The sequence below is a fragment of the Aplidium turbinatum genome, chromosome 17, assembly GCF_918807975.1.
Source record: "Aplidium turbinatum chromosome 17, kaAplTurb1.1, whole genome shotgun sequence".
In the NCBI taxonomy this organism is placed as follows: domain Eukaryota; kingdom Metazoa; phylum Chordata; class Ascidiacea; order Aplousobranchia; family Polyclinidae; genus Aplidium; species Aplidium turbinatum.
The window spans coordinates 17,413,163-17,439,327 of NC_137488.1; the positions used below are offsets into that span (position 1 = coordinate 17,413,163).

Below are 26,165 nucleotides of genomic sequence, written 5' to 3' on the forward strand. Positions count from 1 at the left end.
CATATGAAAACATTAATCTTCGATACAGCCTAACATGGCCAACAAAAACGCTTCTGTGTGACATTTCCTTTTAGCTAGTTGTTGCTGAGTGGGAGCACTATAAAGTGTTCGCAGTAATTTAAACTTGGAAAAATGGACGCCCGACAGCAATTTTTACATCGTTTTATTGACGGCAGCTGTTAAAACGTTATAAAATACCAATTTTCTGGGAAGGCCGTGCTAAATTGACTATCTGACCGACAAAACAGTGAAACATAACAATGCCAGTTCCAGCGTAACCCAATCAGTGAGCAAAACTTGTCTTCCACAAAGAGATGCTAGGTAAGACGTGATAGACTGTGAATTAAAGTGCTCAATTTCTTGCATTTATAAATAGATGAGAAAAATCACGAAGCCCTTATGCCAGTGATTCTCCGACAATCGTGCGCGATGCATCAGTTTGGGGCGCGGTTGGATGACGTCAAAATAAAAAAGGCGATTCTGTTCACGAACTTCTTCAGTGCTTTGGCTGCCTGACAAATGGGTATGTTGTCTTACCATCTTTCAAGCTGAAAGCGAGCGAAGTGATCCTTTGTGTGATGATCATTATCGGTCTGCAAATGTATATTTAAAAAAAACTAGCAAATTTATAGATAAACCAGAGAAAAATCAGGATAAAGAATAACATTTACAGCACTTTACTTGTTGATTGAAAATTTATCACCAACGATGTTACCACAATGCTTCTTGAAAGTGTATTTTGTTTAACACAAAATCATAAACAACCTACCCAGTAAAATCAACGGAATTCTTTTCACCCACAGAATTGAATTCAATATAAACCACACGAATCTTGCACATGGCAAGGAAAGACATTGAGAAGACAAAGATGAATCTAAAAAGAGCTAGATTTAATTCATTTTGTACATTTATCAATAGGCCTTAGCCACTAAGCAACTAATATCCATTGACTCAATGAGGTATGGCTTTCTGCCGTTTCTGGTTTCACAAAAATATTATTGAATTTGTACTGGCATGGTCACTAAATCGTCTACAAAGCACAAAAAGGCAGTTGTTTCAATTCACAAATACTGTAAATGGACATAAAGCCTATCCAATTGGCTACTTAGTGCTTACTCGTATTTGGTGTGAGTCATCAAATTGTCAAAAGATGTATGGAACTATACTTTCTGATAATTCATTATAAGTGACTTGTTGTTCAATTACTTCAGCTGATTTCCACCACAAGAGTTCCATGTAAGACATGGCATTGAACGAAAACTGATGCACCAAGTGGGGTTAAACCTAGACTATTTCCGATTTGTAATAATATACAGTGGCGGCTCGTCTATAGAAACTGCAGAACTGCAGCACCCCCTGCACATTTCAGATTTTTTTTTTTTTATTAATTTTACGTTTTTTTTTATTTTCTTTATAGATCCTACCGACTAGAAGTTTCATAATTTCTGAATTTTAAAAATTATTATGATTTTTCAAGTTTTATATAAGGAAGCTCTGAACTGCAAGCTCTGCAGTTGCGATTTTATAAAACAAGAACAAACAGGAATAGTGACGTCATATTTGGCTGAGGTTGCTTTGAAACTGCACAACTCCGAACTGCAAATTTTGCAGTTGCCTGTCAGGCTAGCTATTGTTGCAAGTATACTTCATCGTTTTCAAGCAAAATGTTAGGTGGCTGCGACTGATGCTGTTGCATGGTTAGAGTAATGTGCTTTGCTTTCTGCACTAAAAGATAAAGCTTAGACTAGGTTATCATTATCGTTCTTACTTAATTAAATTTAAGCTAGGTTCATTGTTTATTTGCGATAGTAGTTAAGGTAAAAAATCTAGAGGTGTAACTGTAAAAACAACGCAAATTCTTAATTGGCTAGATTTTGTATAAGCATTTTGCTGAGCAGGGTCTGCTATATTTACATAATTCCACATCGCATTGTTATTTTCAGGCTGTGTGTTGATGGTTTATAAGTACTAGTCTACTTGTGCAGCAAGTTGTAGACTGGTAGAAGGATAGGTTATGACATGGGAGGCTGCAACGTGGTGCTGTCAATGTGAACTTTCATATACGAACAGTTAATAAAGTTCATGAACATTTGGAACCCTTAAAATTCTGCCTTGATGAAATACAGTCTACATCAACTACTGATCATACCATTTCAGAAGCAACAGGTATTTTGCATTAACTTACCAATGAAAAATTGCTCTGTTGGTTGCAGCTGTTTCATCAAATAATGCCTCATGTTGAAGTGATTTTCAACTAAATGCAATCTCGAGATATTGATGTGTTGAAAGTACATGAATATGTAAGCAATTTCAAAAGTGCAATTTCTGTGATAAGAAACTCAAAAGTACTGTGAGAATTCTTCAAAAACACTTATGGCTGAAGCGAAGGAGGTGTGTGACTGCATATGCGTTGACATAATGGCTAGATATTCCTTCACCAAACAATTAGTAGCTGCAAAATTGTTCAACAAGAGAAGCTTCAATAGCTTTAAGAATAAACTGCCCATACATGAGGTGGCAGTAACTGTTGAAGCATATCCCATCATCATACAAAAAGAAAAGTTTGAAACTGAACTTGCAGTATTCTGCAGCAGGTTGAACATGCATGAATATTCCGCGTTATTTGAATTGTTGACATTTATTCAGAAAAGTAATTTAAATGATGCTCTCAGTGAAATTTCCAAACTGGTAAAAATCCTCCTGACCATTCCTATGACCACAGCAGAGCCTGAACGCTGCTTTTCAACATTAAAAAGAATCAAAAATTTTCTGAGGAGTACCATCAATCAAGAAAGGCTCTAATCACTAAATGCTCTTGCCATCATTTCAACGGAGAAAAAAATTTTCGTCTCCCAGACATTAACGACAAAGTCATTTACCTTTTTGCTCAAAAGAAAACAAGAAGACTGGATTTTGTCTATAAATAAGCTTGGTTCCAGTTGATATGGAGCAGTTTATTTGTAAGTAACTTATGTTTTGCAGTTTATCCCACTGTTTACCTAAGTTGTATCCACCCTAGTTATAGTGCATGTGCAGCATGCACTGTAGGAACTTTGTGTCTTTTGTTTATTTGTTATTCATAGTGGTGAAATAACCCATCATAATAAAGTTTATCAGACAATCCACAAGAAATCTTGTATTTCAGCAAAAGAAAATCTTTGCTGGATCATCCATGGCCTTGACTGAGTAACTCACTACTCAGCGGAGAGCTCAACTCGTCAATGATGCAAAACACCAATTTGGGAAAAGAAATGTCTGGACAATCAATGGCAACAGTTTTGTATTTATTTATTCACAGACACACATAATCAAATCTTCAGAAGACATCGTAAAGTTAAGTATGTACTGATTAATTAATCTTTTAATGTTTCAGGTTAGGCCTATTAATAGCCTATCTAATTTGTTAAAACTGGTAACTATTTACAAAACAGTGCATATATGTATATTATATATATATATGAAGAGCTTGTTTCCTAAACCGCTTGCATCCACTTTCGGTGATTTCGAGAAAACCACGAAAAACGTTTATGACAGTTTCGCTTGGTAAATGTAATGCGCTTTTGATTTCTAACGATGTATAACTACCTACTGAATTGAGCCATGACGTTTGTCCAGATCTAAGGAATATTAAAGGGCTTAGAATCGCCTTTTTATAAAATTAGAAATGTGGATATAAGCGGTTTTGGAAATAAACTGGAGAATAAAAATTGCCAGAATGAAAGAAACCAATTTTTGAAACCAGTTTTCCAAGCTGACCACCACTAATTCATCACCACAATCCAAATCCACTTTAAACAAAGCAAAAAAACACAGTTACAAAGCTCAAGTAGGCTACTAAGCACCGTTGGTAACTGCAACAATAGGCTACAAGCCTACAACAGTGCTTATCAGTGTTGCCAGATAGTAGATGCTTCAAACTACCAAACACATTTCAAATTTTGCCAAACTGACCAGAGACTGACTGTCAACTCACCAAAAATGTTGGCCAAAATTCTGCCAACTCAAAATTTTACTGCCAAACAACGTAAAATTCTGCCAAATCTTGAATTTGGTAGTGAAATTTGCCAAATGGTAACACTGCTGCTTATCACGAAACGATGACGAAAACGGTTTAACAATCAGCGATATGTCATGTGATACAATGGCTTAATATGATTGGTTAATTGTGGATACAAGTGGTTTTGGAAACAAAGTGTGATGGTGCGTAAGCGGTTTTGGAAGAAAACGCAATTTTTAGCGTCGAATTTGAAGCAGAAAGAGAAGGTTTTGGAAACAAAGGAATGGATAGTAGGTACCTATGGTAATACTCTACCTAATGACACTTTAAACTCAATTTTGGTAAAAGTGGCGCCTAAGCGGTTTTGGAACTGGGCTCTTCATATGATACTGCAAATAATTTTAACCAATGTATATTGTATAGGCTAGATTGTCACTCTCATGTTGGACACTTCCTTGTTACTTGTAAATTAGGAGAAAAAGTCTGCTTTAAATTCATCGTATTTTTTGTCCCAACAATGATAGTTGTAGCAAGATCCCGATATCAATTGAGCAATTGTGTTCAAACTGGAAATTGGTGTTTTCGTGTTTAAATTTCACAACAATTTACTACCAGATTCAGTGGCGCGGGAACTATTCTTCTCTAGGGGGGGGGCTGAAGCTGCCGTAGTGTTGTGAGCTTCTGGGAGGCTTCGCCCCCCAGAACCCCCTTATGTGGGAAAACATTTAAAACTGGTAGTAGGTATTATCGGTGCCCTCCTGTGTGCAATAAGACGCCAAAAACACGCACATTGAAGGTTGTAAGAAACGAAGAACGGCAACAACAAAAGCAGCTGTTCAGAAAATTAAAATGAAAACGAACAAATTAGAAAGTGATATGAAAACAACAGTTTGTAGAAATGAGTTCTCACACACTTCCGAAGATTGCTTTTCGCTCAGGTTTTTCTCTATGAGCTGTGTCATGAGTTTTTTGACATCGACAGTGTTCAAAATGTTTTGGTAGACATGCATCAACGCAAGGCGAGTAGGCTAAGTATTTTTTGTGTCACTGAGCTTCTCAACCAGGTTTTCAGGCGCCATAGAGCAGAAAAAGAACGTTCTGATGATGCAGATGAAACCGGGAGGCAAAGGCAGAGCTCCACAACTTTTCACGTTTCTTTGAAAAGATCTAGTCTTCGAGGGTTTAGTTGCGATAGTATCTCAGCAACCTTTTTAACGGAGTTTGCGGTTTTTCCACTTACAACATCGCTAAGCAAGGTAGGCCTAAGTTCCGTTTTAGGCGATCTTTTCTGATGGCATCGAGTAAGCTGATCTCAGTATCAGATCCTTCCTCACCGTTTGCACAGCTCAGAAGGGTCTTCTCTCTGTTGGCTGCTGTAAGTAGATCAGCCTGGTCGAATCTTTGATCAAGCTCAGCTTGAACAAAATCAAGGGCTTTGATGTATTGCCGTTTCCACGCTTCTTCTCCCGCAGACGACAAACCATCCGATTCCTCTGTGTTTCGAAATCTTACTAGAGTTTTTCTCACTTGGGGATTTTTGGGCGTCTTTAGGTGATTGGCAGACACAAAGACGTTCGCTGCTTCCACAAGCATGGAAACGGATTAACCTTTTCTGAGATTTTTGATCCGTTTGTGGAAAATGGTGATGATCCAAAGATGAAGAAGCAGAGATCTTCTTGTTTTGGAGCTGTCTTGCGACGGCTTCTGCAAACTAGAAAACTTCACTGCTGCAGGTAATCGCAAAATAAAGCCACATCATGCGTGCTTATTTTACCAAGCTGAATATTTTTGCACGTGCGTCTCCTTTCATTGCACTACTGTATCTTCTGTCATGTAGGTCAGACATTGCAACCAGTGGTGCCGAAGTAGGGGGGATGGGGGGGATATATCCCCCCCAATATTTTGGCAGCATCCCCCCAATAATTTAGAAAAAATATTTGCTATGAAGTTGTACTTCGATTTAGTTGTTTGCAAGCATCTTGCATTGCTGTTGTTTTTCTTTTATTGATGTATGATCACAGTTCCAAACTGTCTTGGGTTTGACGGCAGACAATGAAGGACCTTCATTGAAAGTATTAAGGACGAGTTGGACCAGGCCACCGGCCACGGCACTGCAGTAATGCTTATGAGGGGACTCATTGTTTTAATCTCCTGTGCAGGCCTTGTGTCTCTGGTATGCAATGGATTAATCTCCTGCGTTTAATCGCAGCTCCTAACTATAGTGTCTGCTATTCTGATCTAAAAGAGCTTACCAGGCATTGTCCGAGTTGGAAAAACCTCTCTATTCTCAAATACTTCAGCTGATTAAGATCCTCTTAGTTTGCCCGGTAAGCTCTGCTGCTTGTAAGAGGTCATTTTCCAATCTTCGTACATTGAAAACCTGGCTGAGAAATACTTTGGGACAGGAGAGGTTGAATGCTAGTATTATTTGCAACATTCATCAAAATATTTTTAATGACATCAGCATAAATGACATTGCTAATGAGGTTTCAATGTGCACTACCGTAAGACGCAACATGTTCGGTTGTAACAAGTTCTTGTTAAGTGTTTGAAAGTTATTATTTTTGTCATAAATTTGCAGGTGTTTTTCTGTAGCTTCGATTGTTTTCAGTATCCTGACTAGTGACTTTGTCTTATAGTGCACCATGGCCACCTGGAGATGCGGCCTGATTTGTCACATTTTGCAGATTTTGATTACAGCTACTGCTGGTGCTTGACTGACATTTTTTGAGATGTTTTTACTTTTTGCGGTTTCCCAATGACATAAAACTTTTTTGTTGCCTTGGGGAAGCAATAGCAAATGAGAAAAAGTAAGTTGAAAAACGCAAAATCAGACTGCTATTGAAAATTAACAGTCTGACTAAAATCTTCGAAATCAAATTTTCTTTGTTTTTCAATATGTGAGGATGTTAAAACCTATTGTGTCATCTGGGAAAAAGAATAAAGAAAGCGTAAAAATCTAATTTTTAGAAAAATGTATTTAAACGTTCGCCCAAAGTTAGAAAAACCTGGAAATTTCTGCAAAATGTGACAAATCAGGCCGTATCTTTAGGTGGCCATGAGTGCACTAAGTGTAGTGATTCTAGTGAAGGAGAGGACAAGAAGAAAAGCAGCCTATAACTTCTGTTCTCTTTTTTTAAAAACTAAGTATTCATTGGAAGGTCATAAGATCGAATCCTGTTGGAGGTACCAATTTTTCTTTGACTGCTGCAAGAATAAGAAACAACCATTCACAAGCGCATTGATAGCATTTTTATCTCCATGATTTCTTATCTGTATATTATGCTGTTAACAGCTAATTTACTGAGGTCCGGTGATTGTTTAATAAACTTAATACCGGTACCACTAAAAAATTGTGTACAAAAATTTGCATCCCCCCAATGTTCAAAAATCGTCTAAAATTTGATAAATTGTTGAATTATCCCCCCAATCCTCAACTAACTTCGGCACCACTGAGGCACTGATTGCAACAATGCAACAGCCAAACAGGGTAGGGTAGCACTTAACAACATGATCGAGAGCAGAAGAACGAACGCACCAACAAGTAGGAAACAAACCCAGCAAATTGCAGGCAACTTCATCGGAACCAAAAAGCGACATGAACAAGGATTTACGTTTAGACCAGAGGTGACGAACCTGCGGCCCGCATGCGGCCCGTCAAAGAATTTTGTGCGGCCCGCAAAAACAATTTGACAATCGCTCATGCATTAAAGACAAAAGACATCTTAAAGCTGTTTTATGCCTTCACTGGTACACCTTTCCTTTGTGTCATTGCATTAATCACCAGCAAAGCCTTTACGCAAAATCTGTGAAGTTTGATCATGTGATATCGGTATGAAAATTAAAATCTTAGTAGCCTATGCAGCTGAGAGTTTCCACTTTGTCTGTTCGACCTAATATTGAATGCTTAGTCAAGCAAAAAACTTTCCAAAAATCCCACTAAACTTTCCAAAAATCCCACCCAAGCAAAAAACTTTTCCAAAAATTTCCTGAAAATATGTTATGTACCTACCTTAAATTTTCAGAATTTTCTAGGGGGGCTGAAGCAATTTTAAAAAATTCCAGGGGGGGGCTGAATTAGCTCTAGGGGGGGCTGAAGCCCCTTGAGCACCCCTACTTCCTGCGCCCTTGACCAGATTGCTTCTCCAACCATTTTAAATATGTCAAAGAGGTTCACAGCCTGTGTACAAGAAACCATGATAATGATTCTCTAAACATTCCATACTTCTCAAAAACGCTTGTAACTCAGCATTCAATAGAATTCATAGGTGCAAAAACATGGAACGAATTTCCTTCTTCAATTAGAAAGAGTGATACAAAGTCACTTTTTGTCCACAAACTAAAGCAACATTTAAACAAACAAAACGGATACGCAATAGAAAGACAGACGTAGAAAGGCTGTTTTTGCATTCATATGAAGATTCCAGTTGAAATCCGAAATACTTTACAAAAGATTAAGCCTACCTAACAATAATGTTGACTGCTTGTGCTGTACTTTTATGTTTGTAGATATTAACAGCAAACGCAACACTCCATAACTAACACGACACCAAAGGAGATGAGAGCTTCATCAACACAATCAGGACATCATCATCTACCAGCTCATCCATTCCATCACCTACCAGGACAAGAAACAATAACTTAACCCTTTTTCCTGTGACGTATTTTGGCCAGTTGACTTGCGGACGGGGGGTCGGTTCGACACTATCACTTTGAGCTCGTGTAACTCAAAAACTACGCAAGATAGATCAATCAAATTTTCACATGGTGTAGATAATTTATCTGACAACATAACATCAAAACTCTTTTGCAATTTGTTCAACAGCGCAACTTGAAAAATCAAATAATTTGATGGTTGGTCATATTTTTTTTATTTAACTTGAGAAATTGCTTCTTAATTAACTTATAATTGAGTGTGACGGGTTAATTCCATTGTGTAGATTTTAATCTCTTACGCGGAGACGTCGTCCACGCTTCAATGAAATCGTAATTGGCGTCCGACTCGCGTTTGCTTGTTGTTTTGCCGAAGGCATTGCAAAAAAAATTTGCTTTGTTGCAACATTTGCAGAGAATGAGACATAATCACCGCAAAAAAACTATTTCAAGTTCTTTTTGAGCCACATGTTTATAGTCTACACTTTTTCAAACGTACTGTCATTACTTGATATTGAAACTAAATCAAGCAAATTTTTTTCACATTCACACTGTCGAATTTGGTTATGTATGATCAAGAAACACTTTGCATTTCACAGCACATCTCAGGAAGCTATTTATTCGTTTTTAACATTATTTCAACGTCTAAAGAGGTTGAATCAATGTAAAAAGTGTCTGATTAGCTGTCTGGGTAGCGATTGAATACAGAAAAGTAAGGTAGCCTAGTGGTGTCACGTGGTATTTGAACAACAACCTATCCAAAGGTAGTGACTTCCTTCGATAGGAGCTTGTTCCATTTTAGGCCATCATGCACTCCAAAAACAAAGAGCGTCTAAAACTCCTGACTGATAAACTATGTCACGATGCATTCCAAAGTGATATGTTTCAATACTTTCCAGCAATGATCACTTTGAATGAAACAATTTTGCAACCAGTTGTGACAAAATGTAGTGATAATAATCGTTTAGTCAAATCGTGTTGGTAGGTTATAGAAGAGGTCGTTTGCCAAATGGAACTCCCGTTCTGCGTAACAATATTTTAAAAATGCACGTTTGTGTCAAAATGATTGAAGTGTTTTTTTTTCATGTTGTTAACTAAATTTGCAAAATAACGTTTTCTACATTTTTTTTCTAATTTGTTGGACATGCATTTTGTGTCAAGTTATTTATTACGCATTAGAAGATTTCTTTCTGTTCAAATTTTGAAATAGCATTTTAGATGCAGTTTGCGGTTGATGGTGTTACTGCAAAAGCAATCTTTTGTAATTGACACACATCCAAAAACAAAAGACGCATAAACTACTGCTGGCTGATAGACCACGTCACAATACATCATAATGATGTTTTTCCGAACCGAAGACCCAGAAAACCAATTTCGTCGTATATTAGTTTAGACGTCTGCAGACGTTGAACCAATGACAAAAAGTGATTTGCTGATTTGAAACAAAGTGAGTGCTGTTTCCAATGTGCAAACATTTTGATAAAAAGTAATCAAGTTTTGGCCACAGCTTTCTGGTCCATTTAGGCTACTATGGTCAATCAACTCACGTTGCAAATAACTTGTTTTGTGTAAGGTCTTGCTTGTGAAAAAATTGAAGTAAAAACACAAAAATGAAGTAAGCTATATTTACATAGTGTTATATTCTTGAATGAACCATAGTTTTTAAAAAAAATAGTTTGAACAGGTTTCATCTGCTAGAAACTATAATTGATATCATTGCGAAGGATCAAATAGCTGCGAAAATCACTTCAAGCAATTCTTTGGGGTGACTTTCATTATGCAAACCAAGGTGAACCTCAATACACATATTTTTATGCCAAACGATAAAAATCGTTCTTTCTTTTTTTCAAGGATAAGGAAAACAATCCGTATAAAATATAATTCAATTCAATATATTTTCCTTATTTTGTCAGATATGCATTTTGTGTAACAATGCTTTAGAAAAATTGCTGAGTATGGTATAGCGGTTGAGATGCAGTCAGAGAATACAACTCTATGGTTGATGGCGTTATTACAAAAGCCAATCTTTTGTCAGGGAAATGTATTCGAAAACAAAAAGGCACAAAAGCGCTGACTGATAGATTACGTTACGATACGTTACAAAAACGAGGCATTGATTTCAGATTCTTTCAACCCAACAAACAACTTTGCTCCAAATGACACAAACGTCCAAATTTATGGAGAAAAAGATATAGGCCTACACCGTTTTGTGAAAATAAGCTTTTGTAGACCAACATTTGAATGAAAAGTTTGACATTATTGAGTTGGTCCTAATAGTGTTTCTGCTGAGATATATCAAAACGTTTCAATCCTCGTATAAAAAAATAATTTTGTAATCTCTCAAGCAACTGCAAAATTACCATTTAGGTAAAGATTTAGTGATGATAAAATATGCACAATGCTTGTCAAAGCACAATAATTTAGCTGCGCGTGTTTTTCCACAAAAGCCAAGCAGTTTAGATAGTCTGTGTCAAGTTCTTTTCAGCATCCATCAATCTCTCGTTTTCATAAAACATTTTCACAACATCCATAAATATTCATGTGAATATAAGTGTACAGGTACATGCAAAAGTTTATTGGCGGGTCAAGAACGCACTCCTTGCTTTCGGACAAGAAATCAAGAAATATACCACATTAGTCTGTTTGTTTTATGAGATAAACAGAGTTTTGTCAAGAATTGTCCTACTGCTTCTTGTTATAAGTTAGAAACAAAATGTATTGGCCATAGAAAACAACGTAAAATTACATTTTTTTCAGCATAGCTTATCGGGTGCTCTCTTATAATTTCAAAGAAACTCAGATGTAATTAAAAGATTAATCAAAGCAACTCAAAACTCGAGTTTGCAAACAAAAGGCGGAATCATTACGGTTGAATGCTTTACAACAGGGGTGTGCAACCTTTATTACAGGAGGGCCATATATAAATATCTGGGTGAAACCGCGGGCCACACGTTTATTTAACATATGTTTTCTAGTAGTTGCAGGCACAAAAAAGTAGTTTTTTTGTTATTCATGTTAATCTTATGGCATTATTAGAGGTTATCTCCTTGCAGAAATAATAAGTTAAGACACATAAATTTCTAAAGAAAACTGCTATTCAAATTTATTGTCACACCGACTACGAGTTCAGTGAGAAATTTGCAGCTGGTTTCTTTTCCGGACGACCTTTTCCAAATTTAATTTAATGGAAGTGCTCGCAATTCGAAGTCCATTTTCCAGGTGTTCGCCTGTCAGAACGGATCGATGGGGATATTTTATGACTCCCATTTTAGAAAAAATCTGTTTGCACAAATACGTTTAGCCAAAAAGAGCCATTTTTGAAGTCATGTTTTTTTCAAATGTGGAAAGTCATCTTGGTTGAGATGTTTTCGGTAAAATCAAAAAATTTATGACTTCTTTCCGCAGTTCGTAAAATCGTTGCAACATGCAGCCCTTGCTTAACCAACGCACCTCGGAAAAGTAAAGTAGATCTTTATGTGTCGTGTTGAGATTATCCAGAAACTTTTGAAACTGACGATGGTTGAGCCCTCGTGCTCGAATGAAATTACTGCCTTAACAACCGAACTCAAGACGTGTTTGAACTGCAAGGATTTTGCGCACAGGTTTTGCTGGTGAATGATACAATGAAAAATTGCTATGTCATCATCGATTTTTCTCTTCCTCAAGGTAGACTTCAAGAGACCTATGAATCCAATGCCAGTTCCGGACATGGATCGAGCACCATCAGTTGCGATTCCGCATAAGCTGGACAAGTCCAGTTCGAAGTTGTCAAAAGCATCAATTCAGTAAAAATGTCAACACCAGGAAGTTATCGTGCCTTTCATTGACTGTAATGACAGAAGCTCTTCCGTTTCGTTTGAGTCTTTGTCCACTCCTTTTCAAATATGGCCAACTGTGCTAAGTCCTTCTGGTCCGTAGCCTACTTTCATCGATCGCAAAGCTCCATGAAACAAAGTTCTTCACCTTATTGAGAGTGAGAGTGTCACTAATATCACAAGCAAGATCATCGATAGCCTACGCCTCGCTATCGTCCACCATTTTCTTGAACGCACTCTTCATTTTAGAGCACATTTCTTCTGCGACATAGATAAGACGCTGCTTCACAAAATTACTGTCAGAATACGGTTTTATAGTTTGAGCTATTCTCTGTGCAATTCTGTGCCCCTGATCTACTGACGTTCCAAATAATTAAATACAATCGGATGAGCGGTGGCCAGTGGGAGATCTCTAAAATAGTTAACAGAAGGTGCGAAATGTACAATAATCCACTCTATAATGAATTGCTCGCACGTACCAGACTAAACTAAATTATAAACACGTTTCGCGGGCCGCACACAATTCAAAATTGCCACATCTTTGCGGGCCGCACAATTTTTCTTCGCGGGCCACATTTGGCCCGCGGGCCGTACGTTGCACACCCCTGCTTTACAACAAAGCCAACTCATGACATATCTGCGTCGCAAACCACGCACTGCGGCGCTCAGTAATCCTATTAATCCGTATCATTTGAAAACAAAAGGGCTAGCTAGTAGCTTGCTAAAATATCAGAGTATGTTATGAAAATCATGTAATATCTTTAAAACTATAGACAATAGCAACGTCATTTAAAGTGGAATAAATACTTGAATAATTTTTAGGAAAAGTCAAGAAATTTCAAAGCTGTGAATCGCGCAGTTCTTTAATGGTATTGCTTTGAAAAGTACCAAGTCCCCACCGACCCCCCCCACAGGAAATAGGGTTAAACTGGATCTCAAACCTCAATCGTCGTAGGCTACTGTGTGGTGTGCAGTTTGACCATAGAAAGAGCTCAACATCTGCTCTCCTGGGCCACATCGAAACGGGCTTTTGCCTGAGGATGGGTTTCTTTTATGTTCGGTTTTCTTTCTCCATCTTATTATTATTATGATTACTGCTCAGTGCTCATCCACATCAATATTGGAACTGACAAATTCAATCCACAACACTTTTCATTAGGATGTCATTCATTACTACATTTGTGCTTGTTTATGTTTTATTTTTTACTGTTTGTTTTTTTTGGGTTTTGTGGCCGTGCTGACTGAACATAGCCTACTACATGATTTTCTATTCAGGCACGTTTTAAACCTTTCAAAGTTTTGCCACCTTTTCCCATTCATTAACGTGCTGGTAGGCCTATATCGACTATTGTAGTTAGTAGTATCTTTTTGGTCTCGGACGCGTCAATGACAAAAAATAAAATGATTGACTGATATTCATATTATGAGCAAAATGTTCTCATCTATTACTTCAGATTTTCTATTTTGCACCAATTTGTAAGAAAAAGCAATTGGTTTATTTCAAATTTCTAAAAGTCCACATTTTCAACTGCTCAAAATTTTTATTTTTTGTCCTGAAAACACCAGGAATGGCATTTTAGAGCAGATAAAAGTGCAAAATTTTCTGGGGGGGCATGCCCCCAGACCTCCCTAGGAAGCTCGCGCCTTTGGCGCTCGTCTGTTCGTGTCACATTATGATGACATACTTGCCATCTAAATTTGCAGCACCCCCATCACCAAACGCCACGAGCCGCCACTTATAATATATATAATATATAAAACAATGAAAACTATTAATACTACAAAAAGTGCTCAATGCTAAGCAATAAGACAAAGCAGAGCAAATTAAATCAAATATAGTTATTACTATCCGAAGCCTTTACAAATTGTTTCACCTAACGGATCATCAGAAGGTCTGAAAAAACATGCAAACAGCAATGAATCGATAATTCTGAAAAGATATTAAATATTACAACTGTAATTTAATCTGCCAAAAAAATCTCTAAACCTGTAATTCCTGAGAAGATATTAAATATTACAACTGTTATTTAATCTGCAAAAAAAACCTCTAAACCTGAATTCCTGAAAAGATATTAAATATTATAACTGTAATCCAATCTGCAGAAAAAAACCCTCAGAATTACTGACGGCTACCTCCATCCGTTACGACAATTTTTTTGCGTAATTTATCCGGCCCTAAAGTTGATCGTTTGAGGAAAAATGTTATTCAAGTATTTAAACAACATGGCTTAAATATTACTATGGATACTGGACTAATTGAAACTGATTTTCTTGACGTCACTTTGAATTTGCTATCTGGTAAATTCTGGCCTTAATGAAAACCCAATAATGATCCAATTTACATCCATGCCCACTTGCCCAGTCTAATCACCCACCCAATATTAAGAGACAAATCCCGACTATGATTGCAAAGCGATTGTCCGCCACATCATTTGGCCAAAATGAATTTGATAAGACCGCATCTGTTTATAATGATGCTCTTTTGAAAAGTGGTTTTGCGGAGAGAGTTGCTACAACCCTGCTAATAACTTGCAAACATCTAGGAAAAGGAGTCGAAAAATTTTATGGTTTAATCCTCCTTACAGCTTGCAGGTTGATAGCAATATTGGTAAGGAATTTTTCAAACTTGTTTCCATACACTTTCCGCCCCATCATAGATTGCACAAAATATTCAACCGTAATACTATTAAGCTGAGCTACAGTTGTACTCCGAATGTTGCAAGTATTATATCCTCCCACAATAAAGCAATATTGCAGGCTGATAATGAACCATCGCAGCCTGGTTGCAATTGTAGGGTAAAGCCAGATTGTCCTTTGAATGGGCAATGCTTGCAGATGGCTGTTGTTTACAAAGCCACCATTGATAACGGCCCGAAGGTTCTTAATTACATTGGTTGTTGTGAAACTACTTTTAAAAAACGTTTTTCCAACCATAAATGTTCCTTCATGGACAGGTCTAAACGAAACAGCACCAAACTATCTAAGGCAGTTTGGGACCTTAAGGACAAGGGTGTTGATCCTAAAATAACTTGGTCCATCCACAGCTGTGCTCGGCATTATAGTGGAGGTGGTCGTAACAATTGTGGCCTATGTTTGGCTGAAAAGCTGGCCATTCTGAAGGCTGATAGTGGCTACCTTTTGAACAAGCGTTCTGAACTGGTCGGCAAATGTCGTCATAGAAACAAATTTAAACTCAAGTACTTCAAAATAAAATAAATTCCTTTTGATTTTTACAGGTTTTTTTTAAAAAAATTTCATTTGATTTTTACAGGCTATAAATCTCATTTAATTTTTACAGGTTTAAAAACAGATTTTATTTCATTTGTTCAGGTCACTACAGGTTACATCATCACAATTCCTTGGGATTTTCACAGGTTATAATTTTGAAAAAATTAAATTTCATTTGATTTTTACAGGTTATAAATCTCATTTAATTTTTACAGGTTTAAAAACAATTTTCATTAATTTTGTTCAGGTTACTACAGGTTGCGCTGATCATCACAAATGCATTTTGCTTCTTTGTGATGTCATAGATGTTGCCATCATGTTGCTTGGTTTCCATTTGGACAAATTGATTGAAACTTTGTCGTAACGGATGGAGGTAGCCGTCAGTAATTTGAGGGTTTTTTTTCTGCAGATTGGATTACAGTTATAATATTTAATATGTTTTCAGGAATTCAGGTTTAGAGGGTTTTTTTGCAGATTAAATTACAGTTGTAATATTTAATATCTTCTCAGGAATTACAGGTTTAGAGATTTTTTTGGCAGATTAAATTACAGTTGTTATATTTAATATCTTTTTAGAATTATCGATTCATTGCTGTTTGCATGTTTTTTCAGACCTTCTGATGATCCGTTAGGTGAAACAATATGTAAAGGCTTCATATAGTAATAACTATATTTGACTTATATATATATATATATATATATATACTTATACATAAAAAAACAATGAAAACTATTAATACTACAAAAAGTGCTCAATGCCAAGCAAAAAGGCAAAGCAGAGCGAATTAAATCAAATGTAGTTATTACTATCTGAAGCCTTTACAAATTGTTTCACCTAACGGATCATCAGAAGGTCTGCAAAAAACATGTAAACAGTAAAGAATCGATAATTCTGAAAAGATATTAAATATTACAACTGTAAATTAATCTGCCAAAAAAAATCTCTAAACCTGTACTTCCTGAGGAGATATTAAATATTACAACTGTAATTTAATCTGCAAAAAAACCTCTAAACCTGAATTCCTGAAAAGATATTAAATATTATAACCGTAATCCAATCTGTAGAAAAAAACTCCAGAATTACTAAGGACAGCCTCCATCCGCCACGATAAAGTTTCAATCAATTTGTCCCAATGGAAACCAAGCAACAATGATGGCAACATCTATGACATCACAAAGAAGCAAAATGCTTGTTATGATCGGCGAATCCTGTAGTAATCTGAACAGAATGAACAAAAATTGTTTTTAAACCTGTAAAAATTAAATGAGTTTTACAACCTGTAAAAATCAAATGAAATTCCATTTTTTCAAAATTATAACCTGTAAAAATCCCAAGGAATTGTGATGATGTAACCTGTAGTGTCCTGAACAAATGAAATAAAATCCGTTTATAAATCTGTAAAAATTAAATGAGATTTATAGCCTGTAAAAATCAAATGAAATTTTAAAAACCTGTGAAAATCAAAAGGAATTTATTTTATTTTGAAGTACTTGAGTTTAAATTTGTTTCTATGACGACATTTGCCGACCAGTTCCGAACGCTTGTTCAAAAGGTGGCCACTATCAGCCTTCAGAATGGCCAGCTTTTCAGCCAAACATAGGCCACAATTGTTACGACCACCACCACTATAAGGCCGAGCACAGCTGTGGATGGACCAAGTTATTTTAGGATCAACACCCTTGTCCTTAAGGTCCCAAACTGCCTTAGATAGTTCGGTACTGTTTCGTTTAGACCTATCCATGAAGGTACATTTATGGTTGGAAAAACGTTTTTTAAAAGTAGTTTCGCAACAACCAATGGAATTAAGAACCTTCGGGCTGTTATCAATGGTAGCTTTGTAAACAATGGCCTTCTGCAAGCATTGCCCATTCAAAGGACATTCTGGCCTCACCCTACAATTGCAACCAGGCTGCGATGGTATATTATCAGCCTGCAATATTGCTTTATTGTGGGAGGATATGACGCTTGCAACATTCGGAGTACAACTGTAGCTCAGCTTAATAGTATTACGGTTGAATATTTTGTGCAATCTATGATGGGGTGGAAAGTGTATGGAAACAAGTTTGAAAAATTCCTTACCAATATTGCTATCAACCTGCAAGCTGAAAGGAGGGTTAAACCATAAAATTTTCCGGCTCCTTTTCCTAGATGTTCGTAAGTTATTAGCAGGGTTGTAGCAAACTCTCTCCGCAAAACCACTTTTCAAAAGGGCATCGTTATAAACAGATGCAGTCTTATCAAATTCATTTTGGCCAAATGATGTGGCGGACAATCGCTTTGAAATCATAGTCGGGATTTGTCTCTTAATGTTGGGTGGGTGATTGGACTGGGCATGGATGTAAATTGGATCATTATTGGGTTTTCTATAAGGCCAGAATTTACCAGATAGCAAATTCAAAGTGACGTCAAGAAAATCAGTTTCAATTAGACCAGTATCCACAGTAATATTTAAGCCATGTAGTTTAAATAATTGAATGACATTCTTTCTCAAACGATCAATCTTAGGGCTGGATAAATTACGCAAAATAGCCAGACCATCATCACGATATAAGCCAAGCATGTCTCTGTCAACAATAGCAGAAAGTTCGTTCAAAAGAAACAAGCCGACCAACTCACAAATCTCAGCACCATCAAATGAGCCCATTGTAACGTCAAACAAACCATCTTTCTTAGCCCAAGTTTCACCACCATCAAAAAGCAACGATTTCCTAGCATGGAAAATTGTTTGTATGATACAATCGTCCAAATCCATAAATGGTTTGGCAAACTCAATTGCTTTACACAAAAGTTCCTCCGTAATGGATGGATAAAAATCAACAATGTCAAATTTCATAAAGGTGCATTGACGTTTAGATGGAATAGCCTTAAACCAGGATAACACAGAGTCTGTGTTTTTCCATTGATTCAGTCGTGATGCATTACGAATGGTTACGTTAATAGAGTCCAAGTATTGTTTACTTATACGGCCAATCTGGGACTTGGAAGGGTTAATCAACCTGCATTTAGGGTTCGATGTAAAATTTGGTTTATGATCTTTTAGCGTAATAAACGCTGGGTTGCTTGACACTTTTTCAACCCGATCATCAACCTTTAACGCCTTGGCAATCTTTTTAGCCTCAGTATTGATCGTGTCACTGATAGCAGGATTCACCTTTTTGTATTTTGCCGATACATTATCATTAAGCAATTTTTTATAATCCTGGGTTTTAACTTTGTATAAGTTAGTAGTTTTATCTGCTGATATCAACAGATCCGTAGAGTTAATAATATTCTTAATGTCATTAGTTAGTTTTCTCTGAAAAGAATTGTAAATGGGTTTGAACTTAATATTACGAACCATCTCGTATAAACCATTCTCAAATGGTATCAAAGCACCATGCTGTGGAGGTGTTCTCTCAGTCGTAAAGCCAAAGTTATTAAAATGCTCAGACTGAGAAACATCCTGCTGGTTAAGATCGAAAAAATAGGCCTTCCAACGTAAACGTTTAATAAAATTTTCAATCTTACCTAACATCGTCTTCAAATATCGATCTTTACTTGGAATAGCAATGTTTTTTAAAGAATAACCGTAGTTAATCTTTTCCAAATTCATAATAACTGGATAGTAGCATCAAACGAAAGTGCTCAACTAGATCAGTGCTAGGAGCAATATTAAAACAATGAAAACTATTAATACTACAAAAAGTGCTCAATGCCAAGCAAAAAGGCAAAGCATGGTGCTTTGATACCATTTGAGAATGGTTTATACGAGATGGTTCGTAATATTAAGTTCAAACCCATTTACAATTCTTTTCAGGGAAAACTAACTAATGACATTAAGAATATTATTAACTCTACGGATCTGTTGATATCAGCAGATAAAACTACTAACTTATACAAAGTTAAAACCCAGGATTATAAAAAATTGCTTAATGATAATGTATCGGCAAAATACAAAAAGGTGAATCCTGCTATCAGTGACACGATCAATACTGAGGCTAAAAAGATTGCCAAGGCGTTAAAGGTTGATGATCGGGTTGAAAAAGTATCAAGCAACCCAGCGTTTATTACGCTAAAAGATCATAAACCAAATTTTACATCGAACCCTAAATGCAGGTTGATTAACCCTTCCAAGTCCCAGATTGGCCGTATAAGTAAACAATACTTGGACTCTATTAACGTAACCATTCGTAATGCATCACGACTGAATCAATGGAAAAACACAGACTCTGTGTTATCCTGGTTTAAGGCTATTCCATCTAAACGTCAATGCACCTTTATGAAATTTGACATTGTTGATTTTTATCCATCCATTACGGAGGAACTTTTGTGTAAAGCAATTGAGTTTGCCAAACCATTTATGGATTTGGACGATTGTATCATACAAACAATTTTCCATGCTAGGAAATCGTTGCTTTTTGATGGTGGTGAAACTTGGGCTAAGAAAGATGGTTTGTTTGACGTTACAATGGGCTCATTTGATGGTGCTGAGATTTGTGAGTTGGTCGGCTTGTTTCTTTTGAACGAACTTTCTGCTATTGTTGACAGAGACATGCTTGGCTTATATCGTGATGATGGTCTGGCTATTTTGCGTAATTTATCCGGCCCTAAGATTGATCGTTTGAGAAAGAATGTCATTCAATTATTTAAACTACATGGCTTAAATATTACTGTGGATACTGGTCTAATTGAAACTGATTTTCTTGACGTCACTTTGAATTTGCTATCTGGTAAATTCTGGCCTTATAGAAAACCCAATAATGATCCAATTTACATCCATGCCCAGTCCAATCACCCACCCAACATTAAGAGACAAATCCCGACTATGATTTCAAAGCGATTGTCCGCCACATCATTTGGCCAAAATGAATTTGATAAGACTGCATCTGTTTATAACGATGCCCTTTTGAAAAGTGGTTTTGCGGAGAGAGTTTGCTACAACCCTGCTAATAACTTACGAACATCTAGGAAAAGGAGCCGGAAAATTTTATGGTTTAACCCTCCTTTCAGCTTGCAGGTTGATAGCAATATTGGTAAGGAATTTTTCAAACTTGTTTCCATACACTTTCCGCCCCATCATAGATTGCACAAAATATTCAACCGTAATACTATTAAGCTGAGCTACAGTTGTACTCCGAATGTTGCAAGCGTCATATCCTCCCACAATAAAGCAATATTGCAGGCTGATAATATACCATCGCAGCCTGGTTGCAATTGTAGGGTGAGGCCAGAATGTCCTTTGAATGGGCAATGCTTGCAGAAGGCCATTGTTTACAAAGCTACCATTGATAACAGCCCGAAGGTTCTTAATTACATTGGTTGTTGCGAAACTACTTTTAAAAAACGTTTTTCCAACCATAAATGTACCTTCATGGATAGGTCTAAACGAAACAGTACCGAACTATCTAAGGCAGTTTGGGACCTTAAGGACAAGGGTGTTGATCCTAAAATAACTTGGTCCATCCACAGCTGTGCTCGGCCTTATAGTGGTGGTGGTCGTAACAATTGTGGCCTATGTTTGGCTGAAAAGCTGGCCATTCTGAAGGCTGATAGTGGCCACCTTTTGAACAAGCGTTCGGAACTGGTCGGCAAATGTCGTCATAGAAACAAATTTAAACTCAAGTACTTCAAAATAAAATAAATTCCTTTTGATTTTCACAGGTTTTTAAAATTTCATTTGATTTTTACAGGCTATAAATCTCATTTAATTTTTACAGGTTTATAAACAGATTTTATTTCATTTGTTCAGGACACTACAGGTTACATCATCACAATTCCTTGGGATTTTTACAGGTTATAATTTTGAAAAAATGGAATTTCATTTGATTTTTACAGGTTATAATTTTGAAAAAATGGAATTTCATTTGATTTTTACAGGTTGTAAAACTCATTTAATTTTTACAGGTTTAAAAACAATTTTTGTTCATTCTGTTCAGATTACTACAGGATTCGCCGATCATAACAAGCATTTTGCTTCTTTGTGATGTCATAGATGTTGCCATCATTGTTGCTTGGTTTCCATTGGGACAAATTGATTGAAACTTTATCGTGGCGGATGGAGGCTGTCCTTAGTAATTCTGGAGTTTTTTTCTACAGATTGGATTACGGTTATAATATTTAATATCTTTTCAGGAATTTAGGTTTAGAGGTTTTTTTGCAGATTAAATTACAGTTGTAATATTTAATATCTCCTCAGGAAGTACAGGTTTAGAGATTTTTTTTGGCAGATTAATTTACAGTTGTAATATTTAATATCTTTTCAGAATTATCGATTCTTTACTGTTTACATGTTTTTTGCAGACCTTCTGGGCAGTTCCATGATAAGGACAACCAACCCATCAAAACATATTTTTTATTTGATAACAATAAAAATGGTATCATTGGAAAGCTTATTCTTTCTAGTTTTCAGAAAATAAAAATATTTGGCCCCCACCCAAAATGGTTGGAAGTTATGCCTCAGTAAGCGAACATTACTTCAAATGTCAAAAATATCATGAAAAATACTCATATACTGAATTGTGAAGCTTCTGATTGATATTTCAAGAAACTTTGTCAATACTGCAGTTGTACAATCAGAAATGAGTGTAAGATTGATCTCTAAAAAAAAATTTTTTTTAACAAGATGTAATGTTGGACTTATAGCATGTAGGACTTCGACCTGGGGGTCCTGTACGTCCGTCACAAATTTTTTCCTTTATTTTATTTAAAAAAATTATCAGATGAATTAAAATTTTGAAACTTCATTTCTTCTTTTAGTTCCTAAATACCAACCTACAACCCAAATGGTTTTCTAAAATTTTTTGTTTAACTAAGTAAAAATGCGTGACGGATGTACACTGTAATGGAATTTCCATCATGTACGTCCGTCACGTACGTCCATCACAGGTTTTTATACTGTTTAACTAACTTTAACTTAGTCATTTTGTGGTGCTTAATGCAGGGATCATGCTTATGTTGTCCCTATATTCATGCTGTCACTGATTTAAAAAGTTATTATACCAGGTACGGTATCACAAATCTTAGTTATTTTTGGGCAGTTCCATTGTGACGGACGTACCATTCAGAGAGTTATAACAGTCTATAATTGTTGATAAAATAGAAATCTAGGCAATTCTACTACATAGCAAGAAAGGGTACCTACCACTATAAAATCACCCCAAAAATTATTTCCTGGCTGCTTCCTTTAAAATAGATACAGCTCGTTTATCATGCATGACAGACGTATGCAGAGAAACAAGAAATAATAAGTATGATACCTTTCGTAAGATGCAAAATGCTCTGAATTGTACACAGGTAACTACAATTTTTTAACCTGATTAGTTTAATGAATGAATCAACTAACTCACAAAAGTTGTTGCACAAACTTATATACCTATTTGTTATTATACCTTCCAACTAAGGAGAATCTAATGAAGACATAAACGAAGCAGAAGAAAGTGTTTGCTATCAAAAAAGTGATTGGGTACTTGTTGAATATGATCTTAGTGAATTTTACCCTGGTGAAGTTCAACAAGTAGTCGGCACAAACTACGAAATTTAGGTGATGCCCACAAGTGGCAGTGTGTGGCGATGGCCTCACCTGAGGACAAAATTGTTTACACTGACGAAAAAGTTGCAAAGAAATTGAATCAACCTGAGGTGGTTGGATACCGTAGACAATTTAAATTTAAAGGGGTTTGAAGTTTAGAGACGTTGACTAAACTGCAAACTAGTTCTTTTGAAAATTCTTTAGTAGGATTCATTTTGTATCATTATTGTTTGTTTTTTTGTTTGTTTATGGTTGTTAAACTGTTAGTTTTTCTATGCACAACTGCACGCACATGATATGTTATTTAGCCTGTGCTTTAACTGGGATTCCGTCTGGGCTTCACTAATTTTTCTGAAAATGTGTTAAAGTTTTCTTACTGCAGTATTCAGCGTACTATGGAAATGAGCACTGTGTTTTGTAGCATTGTAATCTTGTATGTGCATGTAGATACGCTTGTTATGTGGATCTATTGTATACCGGTATTGGCTACCATCTGAATTTTAACACTTGTACAATGTAGGGGAAGGGAAGGTAATTTGATACACTTTTAACATTTTTGCCTGTTAACTGAAAATTACGTGACACAAACTATTGATTTCAAGTTGAAATGAAAGTCTGATCCCTTACACACTTTTTAAAAACATTTTCACTTTTTTATTTTTGTTACTTTTTTTTTAATTGAAATTTTAAAAACGTCACTCAAATGTATCAATTTACCTTCCATGGAAGGTAAATTGATACACCGGGAAGGTAATTTGATACAGTAAAACTAACACAAAAATCCCTTTTGACAGCAAAGCAATAATGAAAATATAATATGTGGTTGGCGTGCTTGGGTGCAAGGATGACTGTTGAGGCCTATTTGTGCAGCGAAGCTTCTGCAGCGGGATGGACATGGGAAGAATGATTGGCTGGAGTTCTTATTCAAGAGGCGTGCCTTACGCTGTTCTCGTTTTTTGACAGCAGATAGCGTGTAAGCCTACAAAAGCTTATAATAGTTGTTTCCCAAAGTAGCAGGTCTAGTTAATAAAGAACAACTTATTTAAATCAACTAGATCAATGACAACATTTATTACAGTCACAAAAAAGAATTTAATGTGCTGTATCAATTTACCTTCCCCGCATGTATCAATTTACCTTTTTCAAAAAAAGTTATAAAATTTTGATTTTTGTATGCTTGGATGCACATTGCAGACAAAACGTGACATGCTCTTGAAGCCTTATCAATGTACTGTCAAATGAGTTTGGTTTCATCTTTCAGGAACTTTTCTTTAATTTTCCAGATGGAAATAATCGTGAGTTAAAAAATTTACGAAAAAACTCAAAAAACACACTTTTACTATTTTATGCCACAAAAGCACGAATTAGCTGCATGGTGCAATTTTGTAGGCATTATTTTCACAGATCGTCCACCTAATAACAATATTTTTGACTAATATTTTTTGTATATTTCTGTAGGGGTGGTGTATCAAATTACCTTCCGTATCAAATTACCTTCCCTTCCCCTACATCAGTCACAATAATTGGAAATTACTGCGCTGATAACAATTGATATTCACTGCCAAAATTCAAATTAAGCTGTTTTCTATAACTATGTGTGTATGCCTGTACGGCACTACAGCAACAACACAAGTGATTCTACTGGGAATGAAAAATAAACCATTTATATAAAAATTAGTTCATTTTAATATTGGACGAAAGAGCTCAGTTTTCCACTATACTTGTAATTACTTGTATATAGTCTCAATTAAAACATATTGGCAATTATAGCCCATCCATTAACTTTAGAACTATGTAGGCCTATGCGATTTTTCACTTCTTTATAGTAGACTTCTTGCACCTTTCTTGCTTAAAATTCAGAGTCGTACGTCCGTCACGAAAATTTTGTACGTCCGTCACGTTACATTCTGGGGCATAGTGTATTCAATTCATACAATAAATTTGTGCAACAACTTTTGTGAGTTAGTTTATTCATTCATTAAACTAATCAAGTTAAAAAATTGCAGTTACCCGTGTACAATTCAGAGCGTTTCGTATCTTACGAAAGGTACTTATGATTTCTTGTTTCTCTGCATACGTCCGTCACGCATGATAAACGAGCTGTATCTATTTTACAGAAAGCAGCTAGGAAATAATTTTTGGGGTGATTTCATAGTGGTGGGGTACCCTTTCATGCTATGTAGTAGAATTGCCTAGATTTCCATTTCATCAACAATTATAGACTGCTATAACTCTCTGAATGGTACGTCCGTCACGATGGAACTGCCCTTCTGATGATCCGTTAGGTGAAACAATTTGTAAAGGCTTCAGATAGTAATAACTACATTTGATTTATATATATACAGGGCTGCGATTTTTGCCTTTTTCGGTGACGAGGTCACTCGACACGCGCCATCACTATTCGACAAACGCCGTGCCTTACGAAAAAAAAAACGAAAAAAAAAAGGAAAATAAAAAGGCAAAAAAAAACTGAGAGAGAACTAAACGTCGTCAGGTCGAGGAACAATCGGGGGGGGGGGGCATCACGTGATGCAATCATAAGAGTGCTGACTTACGTAAACTTTCTTGCGCCAGGTACTTCAAAGCAAGGTCTAAATGTGACGCTTCACACGAGAAACTCCCAAGGCGTCAGCGCCGCCATTTTGAACACTGCGGGAGAATGCTTTGATCGAAGTTCCAACGCCTGGCATCAAACATTTCGCCACACACGTTTTGTGCTATTCGACACAACGGGTTTCTTTTATAGATAAAATAACCGAAGTAGGCTACTTTAATTGTCAACGTGTTTGCAAGTTTGTATTTATGTCTTACTTATGCACTTGTTTCAAGCTTGCAGAAATGTTTTGCAATGTGTATAAGAAATAGCAGACAGATAAACACGGTTGCAACTTGACTTCCATCCACTAAAAGGTTTTCTGTGATTACGTAATGGGCGATTTTGCATTCACAAAAGCACACAACCCA

At 36.3% G+C, this 26,165-nt stretch overlaps 1 protein-coding gene across 4 annotated transcripts in view; it reads right to left on the minus strand.

The window, feature by feature from the left end:
- Window positions 1-26,165, minus strand: part of LOC145786729 (membrane-bound glycerophospholipid O-acyltransferase 1-like) — a 42,541-nt gene that overhangs the window by 12,117 nt on the left and 4,259 nt on the right. For 3 of the 4 annotated variants that reach the window (XR_014291308.1, XR_014291307.1, XM_082598455.1), the window contains exons 4-5: window positions 770-874; window positions 538-593 (exon numbers count right to left, since the gene is read on the minus strand). Coding sequence is in view for 2 of the 4 variants with exons in the window: in XM_082598455.1 (XP_082454581.1) it covers window positions 538-593; window positions 770-874 (161 nt within the window). In the remaining 2 variants the exon portion in view is untranslated. The remainder of the gene's footprint in view (window positions 1-537; window positions 594-769; window positions 875-26,165) is intronic. The other variant, XM_082598456.1, reaches the window with a different exon arrangement.